The 24,933-nt window shown below is 34.7% G+C and overlaps 2 protein-coding genes and 1 pseudogene across 3 annotated transcripts; 1 reads left to right on the forward strand and 2 right to left on the reverse strand.

The window, feature by feature from the left end:
• Positions 1–4,883: 4,883 nt before the first annotated feature.
• ATMAK3 (Acyl-CoA N-acyltransferases (NAT) superfamily protein) lies at positions 4,884–8,648 on the forward strand. The gene is made up of 4 exons (XM_020384532.3): positions 4,884–5,200; positions 5,310–5,430; positions 6,087–6,142; positions 8,166–8,648. Exons 1-4 carry the CDS (start codon positions 5,006–5,008, stop codon positions 8,391–8,393), a joined length of 600 nt encoding a protein of 199 aa, XP_020240121.1. The 5' UTR covers positions 4,884–5,005; the 3' UTR covers positions 8,394–8,648.
• Positions 8,649–10,906: 2,258 nt separating this feature from the next.
• LOC145957174 (uncharacterized) lies at positions 10,907–13,660 on the reverse strand. Its single transcript, XM_083073391.1, has one exon. The coding sequence runs from the start codon at positions 13,658–13,660 to the stop codon at positions 10,907–10,909; it is 2,754 nt and encodes a 917-aa protein (XP_082929517.1).
• A 3,929-nt stretch (positions 13,661–17,589) lies between these two features.
• LOC109818973 (uncharacterized) lies at positions 17,590–19,816 on the reverse strand (annotated as a pseudogene). The gene is made up of 2 exons (XR_014432941.1): positions 19,468–19,816; positions 17,590–18,848 (listed from the first exon to the last, which is right to left on the reverse strand). The product of XR_014432941.1 is annotated as an uncharacterized LOC109818973 (transcript).
• Positions 19,817–24,933: the final 5,117 nt, after the last annotated feature.

The raw sequence follows: 24,933 nt of genomic DNA on the forward strand, positions 1-24,933 counted from the left end.
AACATCAATTTAAATCAATTATTTATAAATATAATCGCGCACAGCGCAGTCAGCTCGCGCCTGGCCTAACACCAACCCAAGAGCTCTAAGCTCTCCCACGCCTGGCACGCTCAACCCGCGCCCGGCCTGATCTCAGTCAGAGAGTTTCAAAGCTCTCATCCAAGCCAACACATCCAGCCACATGCAAACACAAAACACAATGCATAGGCTCCATACAACTCAAAATAAACTTAAATCTCACATTCATCCAACCTATGCATCAAAATCATCAAAATCCTCATTTTTCTCAAAAATCTCAAAAATAAGATTTTCTTCAATCCATCTATGGATTCTCAGCATTCATGCATCAATTGAGTTTCTAAACTCACATACAACCTAAACAACAAACAGTTTCTAGCTTCCCTTACCTGAAGATTGGCTCAGATAGCCAAAAACTGACAAGAAGTAGAATTCCCCTTCGTAGCTCAACCCAGAACTTCAATCTACTCAAAGCAAGCTTTCTAATCTGAATTTCAAGAAATGACAGAAGGCATTAGTGGTCTAGAGGAGAAAAGGATTCATACAGAGAAATTTGGGAGAGAAAGGAGCTCACAGACCCAGAGACCTTCTCTCTAAAACTTCTTTCTAGAAATCTCTGATTCTCCTCACGGCCCACACCCCTATTTATAGACTTTCCGGATTGGCCAGAATGGCCTGTACCGATACCGGAACGGCCCGTTCTGAACTGCTTCGTCAAGTGAAAAAAACTCATGCAGAATGGCCCGTTCTGAAATCAGAACGGCCCATTCTGGGACTCATCCAGAATGGCCCGTTCTGGGACTCATCCAGAACGGCCTGTACTGCATCCAGAACGGCCCGTACTCCCTTCCAAAACGGTCTGTTCTCCATCCAGAACGACCCGTTCTAAACCACAAATTACAGGCCAATTTAATATATTAGAACGGCCCGTTCCAGATTGGGAACGGCCCGTTCTAGGCTATTAAATCACCTATATTAGGCTTTTTAAAACAACTTGCTACGTTACACTGATTGTTTTGATGTTCAAGATACGTTCACTATTGATGTGAGTTTAGAGACAAGAGATGCTATGTATTGTTGCCAACCTTTTGAATTTATGGAAATACTTTGCAGACATATTTTGGTAATTTTTCAAGCTAAAAAAGTTATTCAAATTCCTAGTCAATATATTTTGCATCGTTAAACAAAAGAAACAAAGTCCTAGGGGCTCAGCTTGCTCAGCTAGATATTAGTCACTCAACAAAAAGCCCCAACAGGTTCAACTAGATGCCAACTCGCTCAGTAAGAAGCCCCAATGAGCTTAGCTTGCTTAACTAGATGTTAGCTCGTTCAACTAGATGTCAACTTGCTCAAGTAGATAATGGTTGCTCAATTAGATGTTGGTGACTCAACTAGATGTTGTTCGATAGCGACTATTAATTGGTTATTTTACCTTTGTGATTTTGATACTGTCTTTATACTAATGGCTAGTTAATGTATTTGAGAATGTATATATAAGGTGATATGAGGGATATGTGATATGTGAAGTGAGAGCATGTGTATGTTATTGCATCAAGTCTATTTGACATGCATCATATGCACATAAATTAGCAAATCACTTAATATGCGTTGCGTATATCTTGAGATTGGTACCACATGCATGCAAATCAAGAGTCTGTGTCCTTTGCATTCTATACTTACATGTAATGAATTAATTATGATTGATGTGTCATGGATGAGTAATTGTGTCAATGATGATAAATGAGTTATTGTATTAATCATGATAATTATTTATTAATATCATGTTATTGTATAAATGGAGTGTATATGTCTATTAGTTATTTATTTCATGCCATGAGCTAGAGTGAGAGGTGTGTATGGCTATGTCTTATTGTATGCATTATTTGTGTTTAGTTATTTGATTTGCATTCTTGCACCATGAGCAAGAGTGAAAGGTTTCTCATTCCTTTTGTCTTTGTTGTTACTCTTGTGTTGATTTTGTAGGTGATGATCAGCATGATGATGAAGATATTAGTGATAAGGCTTAAGCTTCATGTTGGGTTACTCTAATAGGACATGTGACATCGAGACATAGTTAGGACTAGTGTAGGACTTTATTTTTGTTGGTTCATTTGAAAAACATCATTTTTAGTTTCTTTGTAATTCTTTTCAGTTATGTTGTGTTATTTGTTTAAGATACAATATGATTCTCTCTACTTATAAGGATTTTGAGTTATTTTATAATATTGAGGTTATTTAGTTTTTATATTTTTGTGTTATGACATGTAGGGTAAAGGGTATCATAAGGGTGGTTATGCATGAATTTTGAGGGTTTTGGGTAAATTGTGATAAATCGATGTTACTACGAGATTTATTGAGTGTGATTTGATTATCTTGATCAAATGAATTTTTAAGTTGAAGTGTTAAATGTGTATGAAAAGTTGGAAGAAGAAAAGAATAATTATTTAAATAATTATTTTATATGTTTTAAAAGATAATTAAGGAGTCGAGAAGAGATACTAAAACTAAGACTTAAGAGAAGTAATTGATGAATAATGTTGTAGAAATCTTACGTCGAATGTGAAGTTGGAAAAGAGGCTATAGTCTTTCCGTGTCGAGCATGGATTAAATCTTATCGGGCGCCATGCCTATTTCTTTTAATTATTTTATTTTAGAATCTACTTGTTGAATGAGGAACCCTGAGGAAGGGTTGATGTTGTTCACAAATAAATTAAGATTAATGAATAGTGATGTATATATTGAAGGAATCTATTGTGTTGTACTCATGATGTTGCTTGAATAGTCCTATTGAGATATTAATGAGTAGTAATGTGTAAGGAATTAGCTAAAATGGTGTATCCTAGTGTGTAAATATTAATGATATCATTGGTGGAATTACAATAAGACGGGGGTATTAAAATGAGTAATAGTAATGAGTAATACTATGATGTGTAATGATACTTAAAGCTCAATGATGTTGTTATGATTAAGATATTATGATAATGATGTTACAATGATAAATGTTATAGTTTGTGACGAGAATGTATAGTAATAATGATATGCATATGAAAAGAAATTAGTGTGAGAATTATATTAATGTATGATATGTTAAGTTGCTATGAGTAATATATTGATATGTGATTGTACAATGAAATGTCTAAGTGTGATGATATGTGCATATTATGATAAGTATTATGATGAGATATGATGAGTAAGTATAGTGTTGCAGACTAACACTCGGGAAGTTAAGCATTGTATATCATTTCTTTGTTTGAGTGTATTGAGTCCATGTGTTCATACTTTATTTTGTAGGATGCATGAATTTATGCAAGTGGGATATCATAGGTCATCTATTTATGCCTCGATGGGTGTTATGGTGGAAAAACCCCTAACAGGAATGAAAGACTACCCTAATAGACATCCCCTAATGGTCTCTACACTATTTAATGGGATGGTCCCATTCTATTACTCTTAGGCTATTATGTACACTCGATGATGAGGAGGAGATTGGTATAACATGCATGTAGAGCTAGGAGCATACATCTCATGAGTATCAATTGATGAATATGTTATGTGTGTGAATGATGGAATGATGGTGATACATTAGATGTTATATATTAAACTTTTATTAATATTGTACGAGATAATTGATGAAGATGTATGAGATTTAGTTGTTGTTTGATTTGTGTGTCTATCCTTATGCTTTGAGTATGTTGTTATAGATGAGATGTATTCTCACTCCTTATATTTGTATTGTTTGTGTTTACCCTAATTGCCATTTTGCATAAATGTGTTTGTATTAACGCCATTTGTAGGAATAGAGCAAGTACCATATGATAGGTTTGAGGAAAGAGAATTATAAAAAGGTGTTTTGCTCTTTTAGTGTGACATCAAGGCTAAGTTTTAGGATTAGTAGTGATTTAGTAGTTGAACTTCTATTTAAGTGTGTTTTATTACCAAAACTTTATTGATTTAAGAAGTTGTCCTTATTTCTTTTAAAACAATATTTTGTATGTTTTATTTTAAACGATGAATAAAAATATGAACTCTTTTTTACAAGATTCTATGAGAAGAGTTATTGTAAGTTGTCTTTATTTATTAAAATTTTGTTATATTTATTTATTAAATCTTTTGAGGTAAAAGGGCATCACACATTCTGATTTTGTAATTCTTTTAGATTAATAGACTGATCAATTTTTAATTTGACCGATTAAATTGATTGCTCCAATTTGGTTCTAACAATACACTTTTTTTAAGTGAATGTCAATTATCAAATCATGCTTCCTAATTAATTTTTAAAATAAAAATTATAATTTTTTGAATGATTTTGAATTGATTCGTTTGTTTAAACTTTTTTTTTAAATATGTTTTAATAAAAAGAAAATTTTACCTATTTTTTTATATTTATCTATTTAATTAGTATCCAAGTTAGATATTTAGCTAGTAAATGATCTTTAATTTGTCTTTAAAAATTGCATTAATCTCTAACTTTATTCAATATTTTGAAAAGAAAAAAAAACTTTTTTTTATTATAACTAGTATTTATTCACGTGTAATACACAAGTTAAATATTTATTATATATTATTAAAATATAATAAATTATAAATAAAAATAAATATTATATTTAAATATATAAATTATATTTAGAATTTTATATAAATAGACATTTTTAAATAATTAAATTTATAACAAATAATTTATATTAAAAATTAATTTTATCTTTTTATAATTTATTTAAAATATTAAAATTTATTTCATAAATAAAATAATAAATTAGTTAAAAAAAATTAAAAACAATCTAAAAAAAACACACTTCCACGTCAGATAATAGTTAATGTTCAATATATAATAGTTAATAACCGATAAGGCGTGACAGCAAGGCCCAGTAGAATAAGCAAGGCCCAATAGAATAACTTCGTCCACGGAACTTGCATCCGTTTGTTCTGTGCAAGAAACCAGCGACGCAGGAGTGAGGTGAGGAAGAAGAAGAAGAAGAAGAAGAAGAAGATGGAAAGCAGCAACAGCGACGAAGCAGAAATCGAGAAAGTGGAGTTCGACGCTTCGGAGATTGAGTACGTTAGTTACGGCGGCGAGCATCACCTCCCTCTCGTAATGAACCTCGTCGACCAAGAACTCAGCGAGCCTTACTCCATCTTCACGTACCGTTACTTCGTCTATCTCTGGCCTCAGCTTTCTTTTCTGGTTCCTCAACTTTTCACTTTTTCTTTATGCTTTCGCTCTTTTCCAATTTCCTCAACGTATCTCTTTTAACCTTTTTTTTTTTTTTTTTTTGTTATGTGCTTGATTTTAGGCGTTCCACAAGGGTAAATGCGTGGGCACGGTGGTTTGTAAGATGGGGGAACACCGTAACACTTTCAGAGGGTACATTGCCATGCTGGTTGTGATCAAGCCCTACAGAGGAAGAGGCATTGGTAATTCGCATATTATGCCTCTCTTTATTTTCTCCTTAATTTTATTTGAAAAAAAAAGAAGTGAAACATCTTAACTCTTAGGACCATTGGCTAGGAATCATGATTAGAATGGAATGGTTAAAATGTGTTTGGTTGGTGATAAATATTCTTGGAAATAGTTATATATGTTAATTGGGGATCGATGATTTTTGCTATATTATAGTTAAACAGAGGTAACATGATATTTTGACTGAAAAAAACTTTCATTTAACTCGGGAATTTTAGATTTTTCACATACTCCTATGGGAGCAATTTTGTGGAAAATATAGGTAAAAAACACTTTCAGGAAACGGTAACTTGTTTTCTAAGAATGTTATTTTATAATTAGTAAAACAATTTGTGAGAAACTAACTTTTTCAACTTCAGATTCATGTGAAAGTAAAGACAATCCTTGTACCAAGAAGTGGTTTTGAGAAAATAAAATAATTATTTCTCCCAAAAAGCAGTTCTTCAAATTTTAACAAATTCGATTTGTTATGCATGTGTACTTTCTTATCAATGGTTGATATTTCTCTGTGTTAGTTTTTTGTTTTGTGTTGATGTTGGAAATTCTAATGAAGAATGTTAGTGCTATGTTGCTAAAGGTTTCATTTGGCTTTTGCTTTATTTTTCTGCAGCTACAGAACTTGTTACTAGGTCTATTAAGGTGATGATGGAATCGGGTTGTGAAGAGGTATGCATGTGTGACTCTGTGTATATATATGTAACTGTCTGCGGTTGTATGCCAGTATTCTGTGGTTTAAACATGTGGGAAGGAGTGAAGGCAGAGAGAAATTGAGAGAGGTTTTAGTTTCCCTGTTGGTTGGTATGAAAAACTGAAAATTGAAAACTTGAATTTCACTGTGCTTTCATCTTAAACAATAAAATTTCAGTTGATCAAGATTAGGGAATGATTATTTGTTTATCATATATTTCATGTGCTTTTATAGGATGATTGCATGTTAAAATGCTTTAGATATACTGGTTTAGTAATTACTCTGTGGATGGGATGAAAACAGTTAGCTCCCAAATGTGTTTCACCCTTATTTATTCCTTTACCCATGGAGCGGAGAACTAGTTTTTGTCTTAAAGTGTCTGTCACTCCTTTTTCCTTCATTTCCTTTTGTTTTTAACCTTTAATCTTACAGAAAAAACTAAATTCTGGTTGATATTCAGCTTAAAGGAATGAGCACAGATCCTTCCAGTGTATATAAATCTCTGATGAACCAGAGAATACAGCCCTAAAAAACAGAGGGAAAAAAAGACAGGAATTAAACCAGAGAAAACTCAAGAAGAAAAAATAGGAATGATGAATGAACACTATAGGACAGTGCACACTCTTTGCCTGGACAAAGCCAAGCCACTGCACTACCCAAAATGCTCACATATCCCATCACATTCCAGCTCGTACCCTATACAATTTATCTCATCATTATTCATTACTCTTGTGATCGTCCAAATCTCCTTTTGCAGCTCTTCATTGTGTTAAGCATTTCCCTCCTCCAACCCATTTCTCCACTTCCTTCTTTCATCAAATTCCATCCTGGTCCCCTTTTTTCCCTCTACCGACAGACCAATTTTTCTGTTTCTTTCCTTTCCTTCTATATACGTGGATGAATGGCTCGCCATCTTACCACAGCCCATGGTTTCATGTAATTATTCATCAATTAATTAATTGCATTATGATATATTGCAAATAGAGAAAGTGGAGAAACATCAAAAGGATGTTGAAGTTGGAACCAAAAGTCTCTGATTATTGTTGAAGTTTGCTGACTTGGATGTTTTTTTTACATGAGAAAACAATGTATGCACACTGTGATATGATGCAGGACATGACAATAACTTGAATGTATATAAGAATATCAAAATCCTTTCTCTTGTTGTTTTCTGCATGCTGGCATGCACCTCTTTAAACACAGTATATGGCTCAATGACGAGACAAACTATTTGCTGATTTAGTATGTGAATATTTAGTAGAAAAGAAAGATTGAGTACGAAATATTAAAGAGTACAGGTTTACTAAATTCAACGTATTTGCAAATGGAAAGATGTTTGTTTTACCTTCTATTTCTAAAACTGAATCAGATATTACAGTAAACAGATCCATTTCATAAAACTGTGCCTGCATTCCCTGATTCTATAATCTTCATTAATGAACCTGGATTATGATTATGCCTATGCCTCTAAAACATCAGTTGTGTTCTTGTTTTCTGCTCTTTTCCTTTTTGTTTGGTAAAAGCACCCTTGGAATGGCATATTTTTTGACCCTCATTTTGTTATAACCGTTGTTCTTAAATTAAAAATAAAATTAAAAAAATCTTATTGAGTGCCAACAGTTTATTAGATCAATTCCTTTTGAAGTAACTAATCCTACTGCCATGATATGATTTTGATTCATATCATGCAGTGAAACGACTATTACACCCAAAGTTATATTGAAAAGAAATGCCGGCAATTCACTTTCTAAATATACTATTATTAGTTGAAATTTATTAGAAATCAGATAATTTTATGGGTCTCACCTTGTATTTAATGAATGTCATGATTTTGTAGTTTTTAATAAATTTTAACCAATAATGAAGAGTGTGTTAGATGGAGTGTAAAATTTGGACTTCAGAGGCCAAACATAATGGTTAGACTTAGACTACGATGGGAAGTGCTGGGAAGTCCAACGAGGGAGCATGCTGACTCACTTTCTTGGTTATTTATTTGTATAGGTTACACTGGAAGCAGAAGTGACAAATAAAGGAGCATTGGCACTGTATGGTCGCCTTGGCTTTATTAGGGCTAAGCGGCTCTTTCACTACTATTTGAATGGAGTTGATGCTTTCCGTCTGAAACTTTTATTTCCCCACTCAGAGTTGCACCCATCTCTACCCATGATGGCAGATAATTACGAGAGCCACATGCAAAGTGATCATAGTGATGCAACATTAAAAGAATGATTTGGTCTGTATTTTGAGGAAACAATTGAGCATATTGCTATCTCTGCCCATGATGGCAGATAAATACGAGAGCCACATGCAAAGTGATCATGGTGATGCACCATTAAAAGAATGATTTGGTTCTGTATTTTGAGGAAACACTTTGAGCATATTACTATCATATTAATCACGCATATCAATTCTAGTATAATTTTGAGGAAACACTTTGAGCATATTACTATAATATTTAAACACTTTGAACATCTATTTTTTTTAGACCGAGTGTTTGGTGTTGTTGGTGATATGTATCCTTGTTTCCTTTTTGAGTACTTATGTAGGTTTTATTCTTGTTGCATTGATTGCATAAACCACTTAAGAACTAGTTTGCTTATGTGATTGAAGTTTTGTGATAGACACCAACTGGTATGAGAATAAGGACTGAAGTTTACTTAATTTAACTGGTACAGAATATAAATTATATAGGAAATTTAGTAAACTGATTTGAGTACAAAGGTTCCCTCACAAGATGTTCGAGAGCTTGGTCTCTCCCTTCCAAAACCACTCAAAAACTGCCTGCCCTCTGTCCTCCCTCTTCTGCTATTTTTATTCTGCTAATAACTGCCTAGAGGCAGTTACGCTTGCCCCCCACTAATAGCATCTAGTCCTAATTAAAACAACAATAACTGCTAAAATAATTAATAATTGCTAAAACAATTACAACAATAACTGCTAAAATAATTAATAACTACTAAAACAATTACAACAATAACTGCTAAAATAATTAATAACTGCTAAAACAATTCAGTCCTATTATAAAACCTAAGTCTTGGCACTCCTCTTATAATATTTACTTATAAGAGGCCTAACAATACTCCCCCCCAAAAGAGTCACCTTGTCCTCAAGGTGAAAAGAAGGAAATTGCTTCATGATGGTTTCCACTGGTTCCCAAGTGGCTTCAAATTCTGGCAGGTCAGTCCACTGAATAAGCACTTCAGCAATCCCGTGAGTAGTGTTACGCACTGCTTTCACAGCAGTTGGGGTTACCTGCAATTCCAACTCTTCGGACAACATAGGTGGTAAAGGTTGAGGAGTTGCTGAGGGAGAGAGAGCCTTCTTGAGTAAAGAAACATGGAACACAGGGTGGATTTTACTCTCTGGTGGAAGGGCTAACTGAAAAGCAACTGCTCCAATCTGTTTTGTGATCTGATAAGGACCATAAAAACGTGGACTCAGCTTCTCATTTCTTTTTCGAGCCAATGATCGTAGCCTATATGGCTTGAGCTTGAGATACACCCAATCACCAATAACCAAGGATACTGCGCGTCGAGATTGGTCAGCATACTTCTTCATTTGATTCTGGGCTGTGACCAAATTTTCCTTGAGATCATGTAACATTTGATCCCGGTCATAAGTCATCAGGTTCACCTCTTCCACAGTTGACGGAATAGTGGTTCCCTGTAGAAGATGGGGTGGATCGCGGCCATATAATGCTTTGAAAGGAGTCAATTTTAAAGAGCTGTTGTAGTTGGTGTTAAACCAGAACTCAGCCCAACTCAACCACTTAGGCCACTACTTAGGCTTACTTCTAGTGAGGCACCTCAGATAAGTCTCTAAGCACCGGTTGACCACCTCAGTTTGGCCATCTGTTTGGGGATGGTATGCAGTGCTAAACTTGAGTCGAGTGCCGACCCATTTGAACAATTCTGACCAGAAGTGACTAAGGAATATTTTGTCACGATCCGATACAATAGAAGAGGGGAACCCATGCAATTTAACTACCTCTGTGATAAAAACTTCAGCAACCTCTTTTGCAGTAAAAGGATGACTAAGTGCAAGGAAATGAGCATATTTAGTCAATCTATCAACCACTACTAAGATGACATTTTTTCCTTGAGCCTTGGGAAGCCCTTCAATAAAGTCCATTGATATATCAGCCCACACTTGATTGGGTATGGGTAGTGGTTGAAGAAGTCCTGCCGGAGATAGAGCTTGATATTTATTCCTTTGGCACGTCTCACACGTAGCTACATGATGCTAGATGTCTTTCCTCATGCCTTCCCAATACACAACTTCAGAGATTCTTTTATAGGTTCGAAAGAAACCCGAATGGCCCCCTATAGCAGAGTTATGAAATTCTTGTAACAATAATGGTATGCGAGAAGAGCCTTTTGGAAGGACTAACCGACCTTTATAAAACAACTTCTGATTCTGAAATTTATAGCCCGGATGGGAATTAGAATCTTTTATCAAATCATGAATTATCCCTTGAAGCTTAGGATCTTGATGAATTTTAAATTCCCAATTTGCCATTTGCTCAAAGTGGACTGAGGACAAGGCAGAAAATGTCATTTTTCTAGAAAGAGCATCAGCCACTCTGTTCTCCCTTCCTGGTCTATAACGATCTCAAAATCCAAACCCATAAGTTTTGAGGTCCACCTGAAGTATTCCTCGCTCATTAGTCACTGTTCAGTCAGAAATTTAAGTCTCTTCTGATCAGTCAGAATTATAAAGTGCCTTCCCAACAAGTAGTGCCTCTATTTTTGTATAGCCATCACAATTGCCATTAATTCTCTCTCATATACTGACTTAGATTGGGCCCTATCAGATAGAGTCTGGCTGAGGAAAGCCACAGGCCTACCCTCTTGCATTAGAACTGCCCCTAGCCCTTTGTTTGATGCATCAGTTTCGATAATAAATGTTTTGGAGAAATCGGGGACAGTTAATATAGGCAATTCGGCTACCAGATGTTTTAATTTGTCCAAGGCAGCTTGTGCTTCAGCATTCCATTGAAATTTATCCTTCTTCAATAGTTGAGTCAAAGGCCTGGCTATCTTACCATAGTCTCGAACAAACCTTCTATAGTAACCTGTCAATCCCAAAAATCCCCTCAAAGCTTTAATATCCTTAGGTATTGGCCACTCTAACATAGCATCAATTTTTCGTGGATCTGCTGCCACCCCTTTTGCTGAAATGATATGACCCAAGTATTCCAATTGAGTTTGGCTAAAAGTACATTTTTTTTTGTTAGCAAACAATTGGTTCTCCTTCAATAATGCCAAAACTGCCCGTAAATGCCTCTGATGGTCATCCTCACCCTTACTGTAAACCAGAATATCATCAAAGAAAACAAGTACAAATTTCCTCAAATACGGCTTTAGCACCTCGTTCATAAGAGATTGAAAGGTGGAAGGTGCATTGGTGAGCCCGAAAGGCATGACAAGAAACTCATAATGCCCTTCATGAGTTTGAAAAGCTGTTTTATGAATGTCCTCTTCCCTCATCCTAATCTGATGGTAACCGGATCGTAAATCCAACTTGGAAAAAATCACGGCTCCTCCCAGTTCATCAAGCAATTCATCAATAATAGGGATAGGGAACTTATCTGGTATAGTAATCTTGTTAAGAGCCTGGTAATCTACACAAAAATGCCATCCACCATCTTTTTTTTTCACCAAGATTATAGGACTCGAATAAGGACTAACACTAGGTCTAATGATACCAGATTTAAGCATATCATCTATCAACCTTTCAATTTCATTCTTTTGATAGTGTGGGTACCTGTACCGTCGGAGGTTGGGGATATTAGATCCTTCCTTCAATCGAATTGCATGGTCCTGTCTTCTGGGAGGTGGTAATCCTTGCGGCTCTTGAAAGATTGAATCATAATCTTCCAAAACCAATTCTGTCCAAGCGGGACAAGTTGCTGGTTCTCTGCTTTCAGCTTGCATCTGACAGTATGTTACTAGGAATCCATGACCTTGATCACGTAGAGCCTTTAAAATAGACTTTAAAGAAGCTAAAGCTCTCATTAAATCGGAGTCTCCCTTCAGTGTGTGATATCTGTCCGCAATCGAAATTCTAAGAGTTAATTCACGAAAATTTGCTCTTATTTCTTCTAGACTAGCCAACCAATCCATTCCGAACACCACTTCCACTCCTCCAAGATCAAAGACATAGAAATCTTGTTGAATGTTTAGACCTTGTATCTCCAACTTCAATTTAGGACACACCCCTTCACAATCCAGCTTTCTTCCGTCACCCACCTCCACTGTATAAATGGAGGTTGCATACATATCCAGTTTCTGTTGTTTCACAAACTTGGCTGAAATGAAATTATGAGAGGCTCCACAATCAATAAGTACCATGACCTGTTCTTCCCCAATCTTACCCCACAATTTAATTATTTTCTTTGATGTAAGGCCAGCAATGCTACACATAGATAACTGAAGGTGTGTTAGCTCGCCGTTTTCATCAACCACCGTCATTTCTCCCTCTGCATCTCCTTCTTCTTCCCCTTCGGCCAACACTAAAATTTGTAATTGTTTATGTGCACACACATGGCCTGGACCAAACTTTTCATCACACCTGAAACACAATCCCTTCCTAGACCTCTCTTGTAACTCTGCATCTGTTAACTTTCTAAAGCTTCTTCCTCTGAAAGTATTAGAAGGTTTCACCACACTTCCCTCTCCAGTAGAACTGCCAATTCCGGAAACGTGGGGTTGTTGCTTTGCTCCCGGTTCCCACATCACTGTGCGATTAGTATTATATGTTCTCATTGGCCTGCTCATCATACTTGTTGAATTTTCCCCTTTTGTGATCAATTGGTTCTTCTCATCCACTCTTTGTGCACAATCCATTAAATCAGCCAAGCTTTCTGTTGGGTGAAGCTTTAATTCTGCTTTAATTAATTCCTTAAGCCCATTCAAAAAGATGCCCTTCAAGTATGCAGGTTTTGCACTCTTTAATGGACCAGCATAGAGTTCGAACTTCTCTCTGTATTCTTCCACGGAGCCTGTTTGCTTGAGACTCAACAACAGTTCAAAAGGATTGTCAACCATGGTTGGTTGGAAACGCCTAATAACCACTGCTCGAAAATCCTCCCAAGTCGGTTGGTGCGTAGAGAACTCCCACCATTGATACCAAGTTAATGCTTTTCCTTCCATCGCCACCATAACCGCCTGTAATTTTTCCTCTCCAGACATTCCTTTTAAATCAAAGTATCTCTCCACTCTGGTTGTCCAGCCATACGCATCCTCTCCATCAAAAACAGGTATCTCTAATTTTCTCCACCTATCCACTTTGTATCGCCCACCATTGTGGCCCCCCTGTGGCCTGCTCGGAAGAATTGTGTGGCTTGCTTCGTTGTTCTCTTCCTCCTGTCTCGCACGAATTTCTCGCACTGAGGCCTGCACTTCATTTAACTGTTCTGCGCTCTTCACTATTGTTTCACGCATTGCCAGCAAACCTTCAAACCCCCGTTCCAAAGCCTCCACTCTCGCCTCCATACTACGTGTCGACACCATGAATTAGTCTCCAGGAACGTGTTGCTCTGATACCAGTTGATAGACACCAACTGGTATGAGAATAAGGACTGAAGTTTACTTAATTTAACTGGTACAGAATACAAATTATATAGGAAATTTAGTAAACTGATTTGAGTACAAAGGTTCCCTCACAAGATGTTCGAGAGCTTGGTCTCTCCCTTCCAAAACCACTCAAAAACTGCCTGCCCTCTATCCTCCTTCTTCTGCTATTTTTATTCTGCTAATAACTGCCTAGAGGCAGTTATGCTTGCCCCCCACTAATAGCATCTAGTCCTAATTAAAACAACAATAACTGCTAAAATAATTAATAACTGCTAAAACAATTACAACAATAACTGCTAAAATAATTAATAATTGCTAAAACAATTACAACAATAACTGCTAAAATAATTAATAACTGCTAAAACAATTCAGTCTTATTATAAAACCTAAGTCTTGGCACTCCTCTTATAATATTTACTTATAAGAGGCCTAACATTTTGCTGTGTTGTTCATTTTACCAAGTTGTGATACTATTTTAATTACTATTTTTGTGTAACTTTCCACCTAGAACTAAGTAGTTTTGGGGTTGAGAAAAACCAGAAGAGGTTTAGAATATCATGTTGTTGTGAAGCCTTAAGAGGCTATGATATTAGTTAGGGTGTGTTTGTTTTAGAGACGTCCCCAATTCCAAAGCTTTGTTAAATGGAAAAGCTATCTCACAAAGCTTTCCTGTTTAACGGAGAAAAATGACGACACAAACATGCTGTTGATTTGGTCTGGAAAACTCATGAGTGTGTAGGGACCGATGTAATCCAGATGCAGGGGGAATCAATATAAAATTCATTGTTGTCCTTTCTTTCTCATTCACTTCATCTATCTTTTTGATAAATCAAATATTGCATCCTATTTCATTAAAGGATTATAACCATAATTATATTGCATTACGAACTTGATATTTCTAACGGTAGTATTTGGCTAAAAAAATAAGATTTTTGAATCATTATATGAGAAGCAAATAGTTTTCTGGTGACTACTTTGATTTAATCCTATTAAGAGGATTATGAAAAAGCAATTTGATTAATTCAGATAAACTTATAAATATACTAAAACTCTTGCTGAGTATTAAAATACTCTTAATAAAGGTCAAAAATCTAATAGTTATTTATATTTATATTACAATTTAACCTCCCTTCTTAAAATGCTTTGATTCACTTCAATTGGAATCAGACCTCAACTTTCAGGTTGAGCGTACCTAACATTGCAAGAGAAAGATTAACACAAGTATCTTCATACTGAAGGCTCTTCAACAAATAGATCTCATGGTTTTGGAAAAAACTATTATTGAAATTACTGAATAAATTTGTTTATGGGATTTCAAGATGTGGATCTATGGAATATCATAGAGATAGGTCCTTACAAAGTACAAACCAACCAAGAAAAATGAAAAAGGAGAAGTAAACAAGCCAAAAACAAAATGAACAACACAAGAAAAAGCCAACACCTTTTGAACACAAAGGCCAAGTTTGTCCTTTTACGTGCTCTGAGTAGATCAAAATATGATTGTTGCATATTGTCAGACAACTCGAGAGTTTTTCATGTTCAAGTTAATTTCAGCAATACTACTGTGACTCCTAGAGGACGTTTATTTCACATAATGATATTAGATCTTCAGGAATAATATAATCAGAATTGCTATTTCTGAAAATATTTGAAAAAAACATTTAGTTATATTTAAACATTTGTAGAAATATTTTTAAATTTTGAAATAATTAAAATAAATAAAAAATATGTGAGTTAGAATAGAATTTATAATCAAATTAGATAATAACTTCTTAAATTCTCAAGAGAATATAACTTTTTTCATTTCTGACCATGAAAATTGAAATGACTTAATAGGATAATTACTTTCTTAAAAACAAACAATATTCAAAAATATATTTTTAAAGCTTGAAACAAACGTGAAAATTTTGGGGATTGTTGCGGTGCCCTCTTATTTGAAGGGGTTTTGGTGCCCCTCAGTACAAAAGTTGGATTTTTAGGGGCAATAAGGTAAATTGATAGCCTTCGGTCAATTTATCAATTTACCTTATTGCCCCTAAAAACCCAACTTTTGTACTGAGGGGCACCAAAACCCCTTCAAATAAGAGGGCACCGGAGCAATAGCCGAAAATTTTACATTCCTCAACTTATATTTTTGAGAATGATGTTTTAATCCGGGACACATACATTCTTACAAATGTGCGAAATTGTATGATCTCTTTGTCCTTTGTAGATACTTGATTAGAGGTACACGAAAGAGGATGTCTTTTACCACTCGCCCCCAACAAGTGTTATTTGAGTAGTGATAAAACAGGGCATGACTCATGATAATAGGTCTCATTTTCAAAAGAGATGCAACATTAAGAGTTATTTGTAGAAGTGGCATACAATTAATTTTATGAGATGTAACACTTATGCCACCTAATGGACAAAGTGTATAACTAAACATTGATAAGATTTCATAAAATAATAAACAAGTCAAGGATTTGGTTGAAATAAAATAATATATTACTATAGTTCAAGAGAAAATAAAAATAACTACTCGAACACTATAGTAACAGTGCGTTCAATCAAGATTAGACACTAAAAGAACTAAAAAGCAAACATTTCAACTCATTAATTTGAAATGTTTAAGATGCTAAAACATGAATCAATTAAAAAAAAGTTTAATAGATTCACAATCATCACTGATGATTTAAATAAAGGCATACATCAAAAGATAAAGAAGATTATATAAATCATATGCTTGCAATCTAGCAATGACTGCAATTTGCATAGTATTATACTTTCAAAGAAAATGCTGGATTCCAAAAATTTAAGAATATGGAACCAGGTGAAAATTGCTATAACCTGGTCTGCATTTCGCATATTATACAATGAAACATTTTTAAATTTAAGAATGTAGACCGAGTGAAAATTGCTATGAGCAACTATTTACACCCATGCTTATAGTTCTTGCGCACAATTATTTTTTCTCAAAATTTTCACAAAGAATGAAATGTCTACAAAAAGTGTCAAGTATATAAAAAGCTAGATAGAGCTTATAAATCTGATCCTTATCATTCCGTATATTATATAGAGTTTAAGTTTGATGTATTGTATAAAAAAAATAATTAGATATGTTTTTAAAATTAGTGATAAATGTATTTATAGCTCCTTAAATTTAAAATTGATTTTTTTTAGTTCTTTAAAAATATAATTATTTGACTCAAATAACTAGTAACATGTTTAATTGTGATGTATTGAGGTATTTATGCTACATTAATTAAATTTAATGTAATATTTTCAATAATAAAGATTCTAGCAAATCAACTTTGTATGATGATACTTGATAAATTCATTAATAAAAATTAAATGTAAAGATTAAAATAATATTTTTTTTTTAAATTATAAAGGTTAAAAAGATCAATTTTAAAGATCAAATCAAATTTACCTTACATATAAAGAAGTAAAATCATATTTAAGCCAAATATAAAAAAAATTAACAATTAGTACATTTTAAAGTAAGTTTTTTTTTTTTATAATTAAGACAACAACAACAAAAATTAGCCATTTATTTCTTATATTTTTTAGTTTTCACATCAATGTCTTAAAATTTCTTCTTGAACTAATCTAATTTGATCAGAAAACAAGCAAGGATTGTTTCTACCAAAAATCAAACTTATACCATGTTCAAATAATTCGACTTTAAGTTTAACACATTAATCCGATTCTTTAATTATTTGTTTATTATATAAAGTTTCCTAAGAAAGTATTATAAAAGTCAAAAAAACATACCATACATCACTACTTATAATTAAATTAAATGACAATCTAAAAACTCTTTGCCCTACCAGCACATTTGCATAAACTATTTACACTATCACAAATTCAAAGAGAATGAAACATTTTGGAAATTAACGACTATAAACCGTTCCCCGTTCAGTACTTCAAAAATGTACATATTTTAACAAGTCTTAATCTTAGCTCTGATCAATTATGCCTGAATTGAAGTTTACACCTATAGCAGTTCTTGAATCTAATTAACTTGCCCATATGCAAATCTAGGCAAATATGTGGTTCCACAAATTTACGAAAGGGAACATTAGTCAGAGCAACACGAAAGGGGAAAATGGTACAAGTCCGATTATGGCAAATTCTGCAAGTCTAGGAACTAACTATGCCATTACACGATAGGCTCCTCCAACTCCTCCTGAATTTTCTTCCTGTACTGGCGGTTCAGCTTCTGTGAGCTCTTTTTAGCATCCTCCACTTCTGGTTCATCTTCCTCCATTGCACAAACATCACTGTTTTCAGAATCACCAGCAGCTATGCCAACAGTGAAGGCTTTTCTATTCGTGGCCTCCTTGCCAGCATCAGGCTTTTGCTTTGACACCATCTCACTGTCTCTCATAGTAGCATCACCAGATTTCTTCTTTGATATAAAGGTTACCGATGGCAGATCGTCCAAAGCTTCATCTGATTGAGATCCTGTTCCCTTGGCAGCATTGGAACCCTTTAACTGTGCAAGGAAGCTCGTGTATGCTTCCCTATTCGATTTGTCATCCATGTCACTTGACGAATCATCAAAAGTGTAACACGTGTATCGGGAAGGATTTCGAATGTAATCTGGAACTGCTGAATCAAATTCTTGTGACCTCACCAATTGATCCGAAGCAGAAGCATCTTCCATTGATGAGGTTTTCATGCGAACATCCCTGTTTCTTTCATGCTCGTTGTCATCATCATCGTCGTCATCATCATTATTACCTCTATCATCACATTGAGAATCAAACCGAACACGTTTCTGCGGCCTGGGCTCAGAAGGATTATTATCCTTACTCTTCAAAATTGACTTGGGATTAGTAGCATCACCACCACTATTACCACCATCACCACCAATGTCTGGGGCAGATTTCTCAGAGACATGCAGAGCATCAATTTTTCTAGCTGCTTCATCATCCTGCTTCAACCTAATCCTCGCAGCCAAATGATTCGCACGTGGGTCTCTCACAAAATCCCTGAACGAAGTGGGGAAAACATTGGAAGAACTTATCTCAACTCCATCATCATTTATATCCCTCATATAAACACGATCACCCTCGTTCTCTTTGCCAACAGCCTGCTTGTCATACTGATCCTCCTCTTCCTGCATAAAACCTTGATTCACTCAACATCTTTTTCCTTTTCTAATCTGAACTTTGAGCATGAAAATTTTGTAACCATAAAAACTAGTAACAACAATCAAAAACAATAACCACAAAGGAGAGAAAACTCAGTCCCCTCCAGCTAATCGTTCATTTGAGCTCACTTAAACAATAACAATAATAAAAAAGGATTCAAATTAAAAGTCCATCACCTTCATAGTATACTCTTCAACATATCTATATTTATTTTTCGAATCTGTCCCAATAGGGTTCAAAACCTAGCAACATGTGCATACGGACCCAGCCTCACCTCTTCCAAACCTAACATCATCTCCATACTATCCCAACCTCACCTCTGCCTAATGGTTCTCATCATATCTATATCTTCCTCTAACTACATAAATTTTACACACAAAAATTGATTTTTTTTCCAATGCCCCTTCAAAGATAAACATCAAAAAAAAAATCAATTTTGGTCGTCTAATTGATTTTGTGAAATGAGTTGCATTAGAATTAGAATCATAGTGCTAGTCCAAAATAATAATAATAAAACTAGGGTAACATTGGGGAAAAAAAGACAAAGAGGGGAAAAAAAAAAAAAAAAAAAAAAAAAAGGTATACCTCGAAATCGAGGGTGCAATCTCGGCCAATACCAGACCTAATCTGCCACTGGTCATCGTCGTAATCGGGGGGTTTGGAGGGTCCACGTGGCGCGTCATCGTCGTCGTTGAGATCGTCGAGGTCCTTCTGGAGCTGAACCGGGACACTTGAAGAGGCGTAGGGTTGGGGTTTGGGTTGGTGTGTGCGATTCGAGGGTTTGTTTTGGATTTCGTCTTCTGTGAGAGACCAAAGAGAAGAAGAAGAAGAAGAGGGTATTGGAAGAGAACCGAAGGCTTTTTCTACTCGCACTCTGAAACTGTCTTCCATGCCGTTGCTTGGTTGCAGTACCCAAAAGAAATGTCCATAGAAATTTGTTTGTATATATAGGCGAAGGGTAAGGTAAGGGTACGGGTGAGTGAGGGTAATATCGGTGTTACTCAAAAGCTTGTTATTCCAAACAAAATTCTCACGCAAGTTTCCGATAGAATTAGTTATTAGTTTTTCAGAAGAAAATTGTAATGCAAGATTGGTCCCTTATTTTTAACTATCCTAATCTCTTTCAATTTAATCACTTGCTTGATCACCAATCACAATGCTACCAATAAATTTTTTAAAACAAAATTCTTTACATGCTGTTGTTGTTATTTTCATATCCGAATTGAATATTTGTAAATTTTTTTAAAATTTAAAAAGTACTTACAATTCATTTTATTAGCTTAAATTAATAGATAATTATAAAAATATTTTACATGATTTAATATTATATAACTTGTCGCGAATAAAATAAAATGAATTTATTTTTTTAGAACTTGATTAAGAAGCTAAATAAAACTATACGTAAAAGAATTGAAAAGAAAACTATATTCAAATCCACATATTAACTTATAGTATAATAGTTTATCACACAACATCTTAAACACATAACTTTAATTCTTAATACTTTTTATATCTCCTATTGCAACAAAGTATCAATCATAAAGTTATATAATTTCATATCTTCATCATAATCTATTCATAACTCATTCACATTTATCTTCTTTCTTACTTTCTCTTTCTTAAATATTGATATAAGTATCACAAATCATTCTCAAGATTAAGTACTTAAAGGATTAGATAACCCACCCTTACAACTCACAAACTATCTTCTTTTCTTAAGTTTCAAAGACATTGTGTGGTTTAAATGTGACATCTAGAGTTATACATATTCTATCAAGTTGATTTTTATCTTGTTGGAAAGCTAAGAAAATTATAGACAATTTTTATGTTGACCTCTAGTTCTAATTTTATCAACTATTATGCTTAAAATTACAAAAACTATGATATTTCCGTTTAATGTTGACAACTCGACTTTTGATCACTAAAATGATCGTAACTTTCGTTAAATACTTGTTTTTTGAGTTATTCTAATGGAATTTGAAAGCTAACATATAGGGTTATAACTTTCATGAAAATCACAAAGCAAATTCGATCATATACTCACTTAAGTGAGCTAGCCAATCATTCGCTTAAACGAGGGTTAGTTCGGTTGAGCACTCTAAAATTCGCTTAAGCAAGCTGTTACTCAAACCTTTGTCACAAAATTGCTTGAGCAAGCCTAAGATCGCTTTAGTGAGCCTAAAGTCGCTTGAATGAGCAATGACAACTCATAACATGATATTATACGATTTTTGGGTTTCTAACTTTTTCTCACATCATTCCCTTAACACTTTTAATCCAAATCTATTTGGTAAGATCTCAAATTAAAACCTATTACTATACAATTAAGCCATTAATTAAACATCCTTACATTCAAAACATCATTAATCCTATTAATTTTTACTTTACTTTTTACTTTAAGGTTCCCACAAGAAATACAAACACTCACGGATTCATGATTAAAGCAATTAACATGAAATCAATTATACATATCTCAATCATCATAAATAAAACCATGACAAAAGTACAAAATACAAATTCACAAATCTCAAGACAAGAATTGGATTTCTTCCTCACAACACATATGAACAAATGAGAGATTGGGGGCTCAATCCCTCTACCCTGTAGATATCTCACACTTGTAGTAAGATTACTTACTCCTCTTTACCTTAATAGACGCTTGATGATGCACAAAGATATCCAAGATGTGCTCCTATAGCCTCTGCATTCTACTCATTAGAGGTCTTGAGTTTTAGAGGAAAGGAGCATAAGGTGAGAAAAAGAATGTAAAACTAATAAGTTTTCTAATAACCTTCCATTGAAAACAAAACTCCCTTTTCTTAATAAATAAAACAAAATATAATTAAGCATAATAAAAACATTTGAGAGCCCAAAGTTTAAAAATCCTCATTGAGTAAGGTTCCTCTTTAAGTAGAGGGTTATTGTTTCTTTTAGATCCTTAGTTGAAATAATATAGAAGGTAGGTCGATCCATACTGCTGTTGAAGTGACCTATAAAGTAAGGTATGATGTCGGGGTTAGAATCCTTAACTAATAGCTGGAGAGGTGTGTGGTATTGAGACGACAGTTGACAAGTTAATTTCAAATGAGACTTGGTTAATGCATGTCAATATCACGATGGGTGCATACCCAAGTTATATTATACCTGATAGTGGTATTAGACTTTCGTAATTTAAGTGACGACATTCAAGTAATCATTTTTTCATTGATATTGGATTGATATCCAAAAATATGTTGTATGACCTAGAGAAGAAAGATTTTTCGATGTTGTTGGTTTGGTATGATCAAGACACTTAAACTACTTTCTTGTGTTGTAAGAGAATTTTTAGTTGAAATGTATAATGATGCATAAGTTGTTGAGTTGTATGTTGTTTTTATAAGTTGCTTATTCATATGTGAAGTTACTAAGATGTTGATTTATGTAAATGTCGTGAAGTTAATTTGGTAAATTTATCTATGTTATTTAAGTTGAACTATGACTATTGTTGAGTAGATGTAACTGATGTTTATATAGTTAGCTTACTGCTTCCTAGATTATATGTTGATTTTGTTTTTACACAAGCTTACATTTATTTTTTCATGTGTTTGACTACGATGATCATATTTGTTATATGAGTAAGTCAGGATTAAGTTGGAGGGCGAGCCTAGTGGTTCGCCATGTCGGAGATGACATTTTGTGGATGCTATCTATTACAGCTTTGTATAGACGCTTGATTGACAACTTAAGGTTTCTAATACTTTCTAGTATTGGAATTTATATATGTGTACATGATTGTTTTTTTGTAATCCTAGTGAAAGACTTTATGTTTTTCAAGTTGAGATGAGTAGGGACTTTTATGTTTTCTACTCCAATATACACACACACACAAATATATATATATGAGGGTTCAAACGACACCGGTGTAACTTTTACTAAGTGTTACACCGCTTAATAACTTTATATTAAATGTGAATTTTGAAAATCCAACCGTTAGATTGAAAGTTCATATCTCTTAGATCATATATGTCAAATTTTGTTAAAATTGAACAACAACTTGAAGGTAATCAAAGTGTTCATATTTTAATATATTTTGAAATGTATATATTACGTCAATTTTGATTTATGAGAATGAAGTATCAAATCATCTTAGATTAATATAAAATTTGATATATATGATCTAAGAGATATGAACTTTCAATCTAACGGTTGAATTTTCAAAATTTACATTTAATATAAAGTTATTGAGCAGTGTAACACTTAGTAAAAGTTACACCTGTAACGACCCGCCATGGTCTCTACACTTAGTGGAATCGCACTACTGCTAGTGAACTAAGAGAAATATTAAGCTGGATAACTCATACATACATGTACAAATAAAAATAAATTATCTAAATTTTTTGTTATAAAATAAAACTCCATATATGTACAGTCATCCTAAAAATAATATTCCCTTGTGCCGGTCAAGTACAGACAAAACCGTTACCCAAAATGATAACTCCAACACGAGGATCAAAACTCCCCGTCTCGCAGCGGACACCTCAACTCCAAGCTAGCCCTGACCTGCTCCCATACCAAGTATGATCATCGTAGTTCCACCACATGGAAGCAGAAGGGTAAGCTAGAATTCACAAATCAATCATACAAGTATAGAACTATAATCTATATTACACAATCATCCAACCATTAATCATATTCATAGAGTCTCACCATACACTCTATCTAATACTACTCATGCATAACATACAATGCACCAATCATGAAGTCAAACACCACACTTCATCATATTAATAATCATGCAATAAATGCATCTCATGACAGATATCAATGCATATCAATCATCTAATGCGTCGTCACGCATACACCTAGGAGATCTCCACAACAATAGAGCTGTATAAGTGACATTCCATCCTACCGAAACCACCCCAACCGTTTTCACGCCCAATGCGCCCGCTCGGTCACAGCTAAACAGGATATATAATCCTCACTCGGGTTTACTCGGATGATGTCACTTACACAATTGGAAGTCCAGATCCACCGTCAGGTATAGTACAGCTGGGTACGGGCTTACCACGACCTTGGCATGCATTAACCAAGTCAATTGTGGAGTTCGCCCACCGACTATCCGCAAGGATCCACGCACCTTCCCGAGTACTTGGTTAAGGGAATAACCCTCGACCTCATACCCCGCTCCAACACTAGCTAAGGACTTAGAGGAGACTCACCCAACCCAGTGGCCTATCTGAGCACCACTCTCCCAAATCCAGTGGCCTCCCAGAGCACCACTCTCATATATCAGTGGCCTATCCAAGCACCACTCTCAAGAGACTCTATGTGAGCTCTTCCAGTTCGAAAATATTTTTCCTCTCCTCAAGTCCTAGGCTAGACTCATGCCATAAGGCATCACATGCAATCATGCATCATACATCATATATGGTCTGCCCACCATCATGATCAATAGTCATACACATGTCATAAGACATCACATGCAATAATGCATCATACATCATACATGGTCTACCCACCATTATGATCAATAAGCATACTCATATTCAAACATTCATACGTATCATCATAAAGCATACATATGAATCACACCGCACCATACATCATATATCACACATATATGATCTAACATTTTAACTTTAAACATGCATAAGCATCAATTTAAAATAATTATTTTTAAACATATTTACGCTCGGCGTAGCCTGAGCTCGCCCAGCCTAATCCCAACCTGAGAGTCCTAAAACTCATCCACGCCCAGTGCGTTCAAGTCACGCTCGGTGTCCTTGAAACAGAGACTCTTAAGAGTATCCACGCTTGACGCAACCAAATCACGTCTGGCCCAACATCCAACCTGAGAGCCCTAAGCTCTTCCATGCTGGCGCACTCAACCTGCGCCTAGCCTAATCCCAGTCAGAGAGTTCAGAAACTCTCATCCAAACCAACAAATCCAGCCACATGCAAACACAAAACACAATACATAGGCTCCATACAACTCAAAATAACTCAAATCTCACATGCATCCAACCTATACATCAAAATCATCAAAATCCTCCTTTTTCTCAAAACCCC

The sequence above is a fragment of the Cajanus cajan genome, chromosome 4, assembly GCF_000230855.2.
Source record: "Cajanus cajan strain Asha chromosome 4, NIPB_CcT2T_4, whole genome shotgun sequence".
In the NCBI taxonomy this organism is placed as follows: domain Eukaryota; kingdom Viridiplantae; phylum Streptophyta; class Magnoliopsida; order Fabales; family Fabaceae; genus Cajanus; species Cajanus cajan.

What these genes read in the sequence shown, in the direction of transcription:
- ATMAK3 (XM_020384532.3), top strand. Translation starts at nt 5,006, where the DNA reads ATGGAAAGCAGCAACAGCGACGAAGCAGAAATCGAGAAAGTGGAGTTC. An exon ending in CTACAGAGGAAGAGGCATTG is followed by an intron (nt 5,431 to 6,086) that starts GTAATTCGCATA and finishes ATTTTTCTGCAG; the next exon opens with CTACAGAACTTGTTACTAGG. An exon ending in TGGAATCGGGTTGTGAAGAG is followed by an intron (nt 6,143 to 8,165) that starts GTATGCATGTGT and finishes TTATTTGTATAG; the next exon opens with GTTACACTGGAAGCAGAAGT.
- LOC145957174 (XM_083073391.1), bottom strand. Translation starts at nt 13,660, where the DNA reads ATGGAGGCGAGAGTGGAGGCTTTGGAACGGGGGTTTGAAGGTTTGCTG.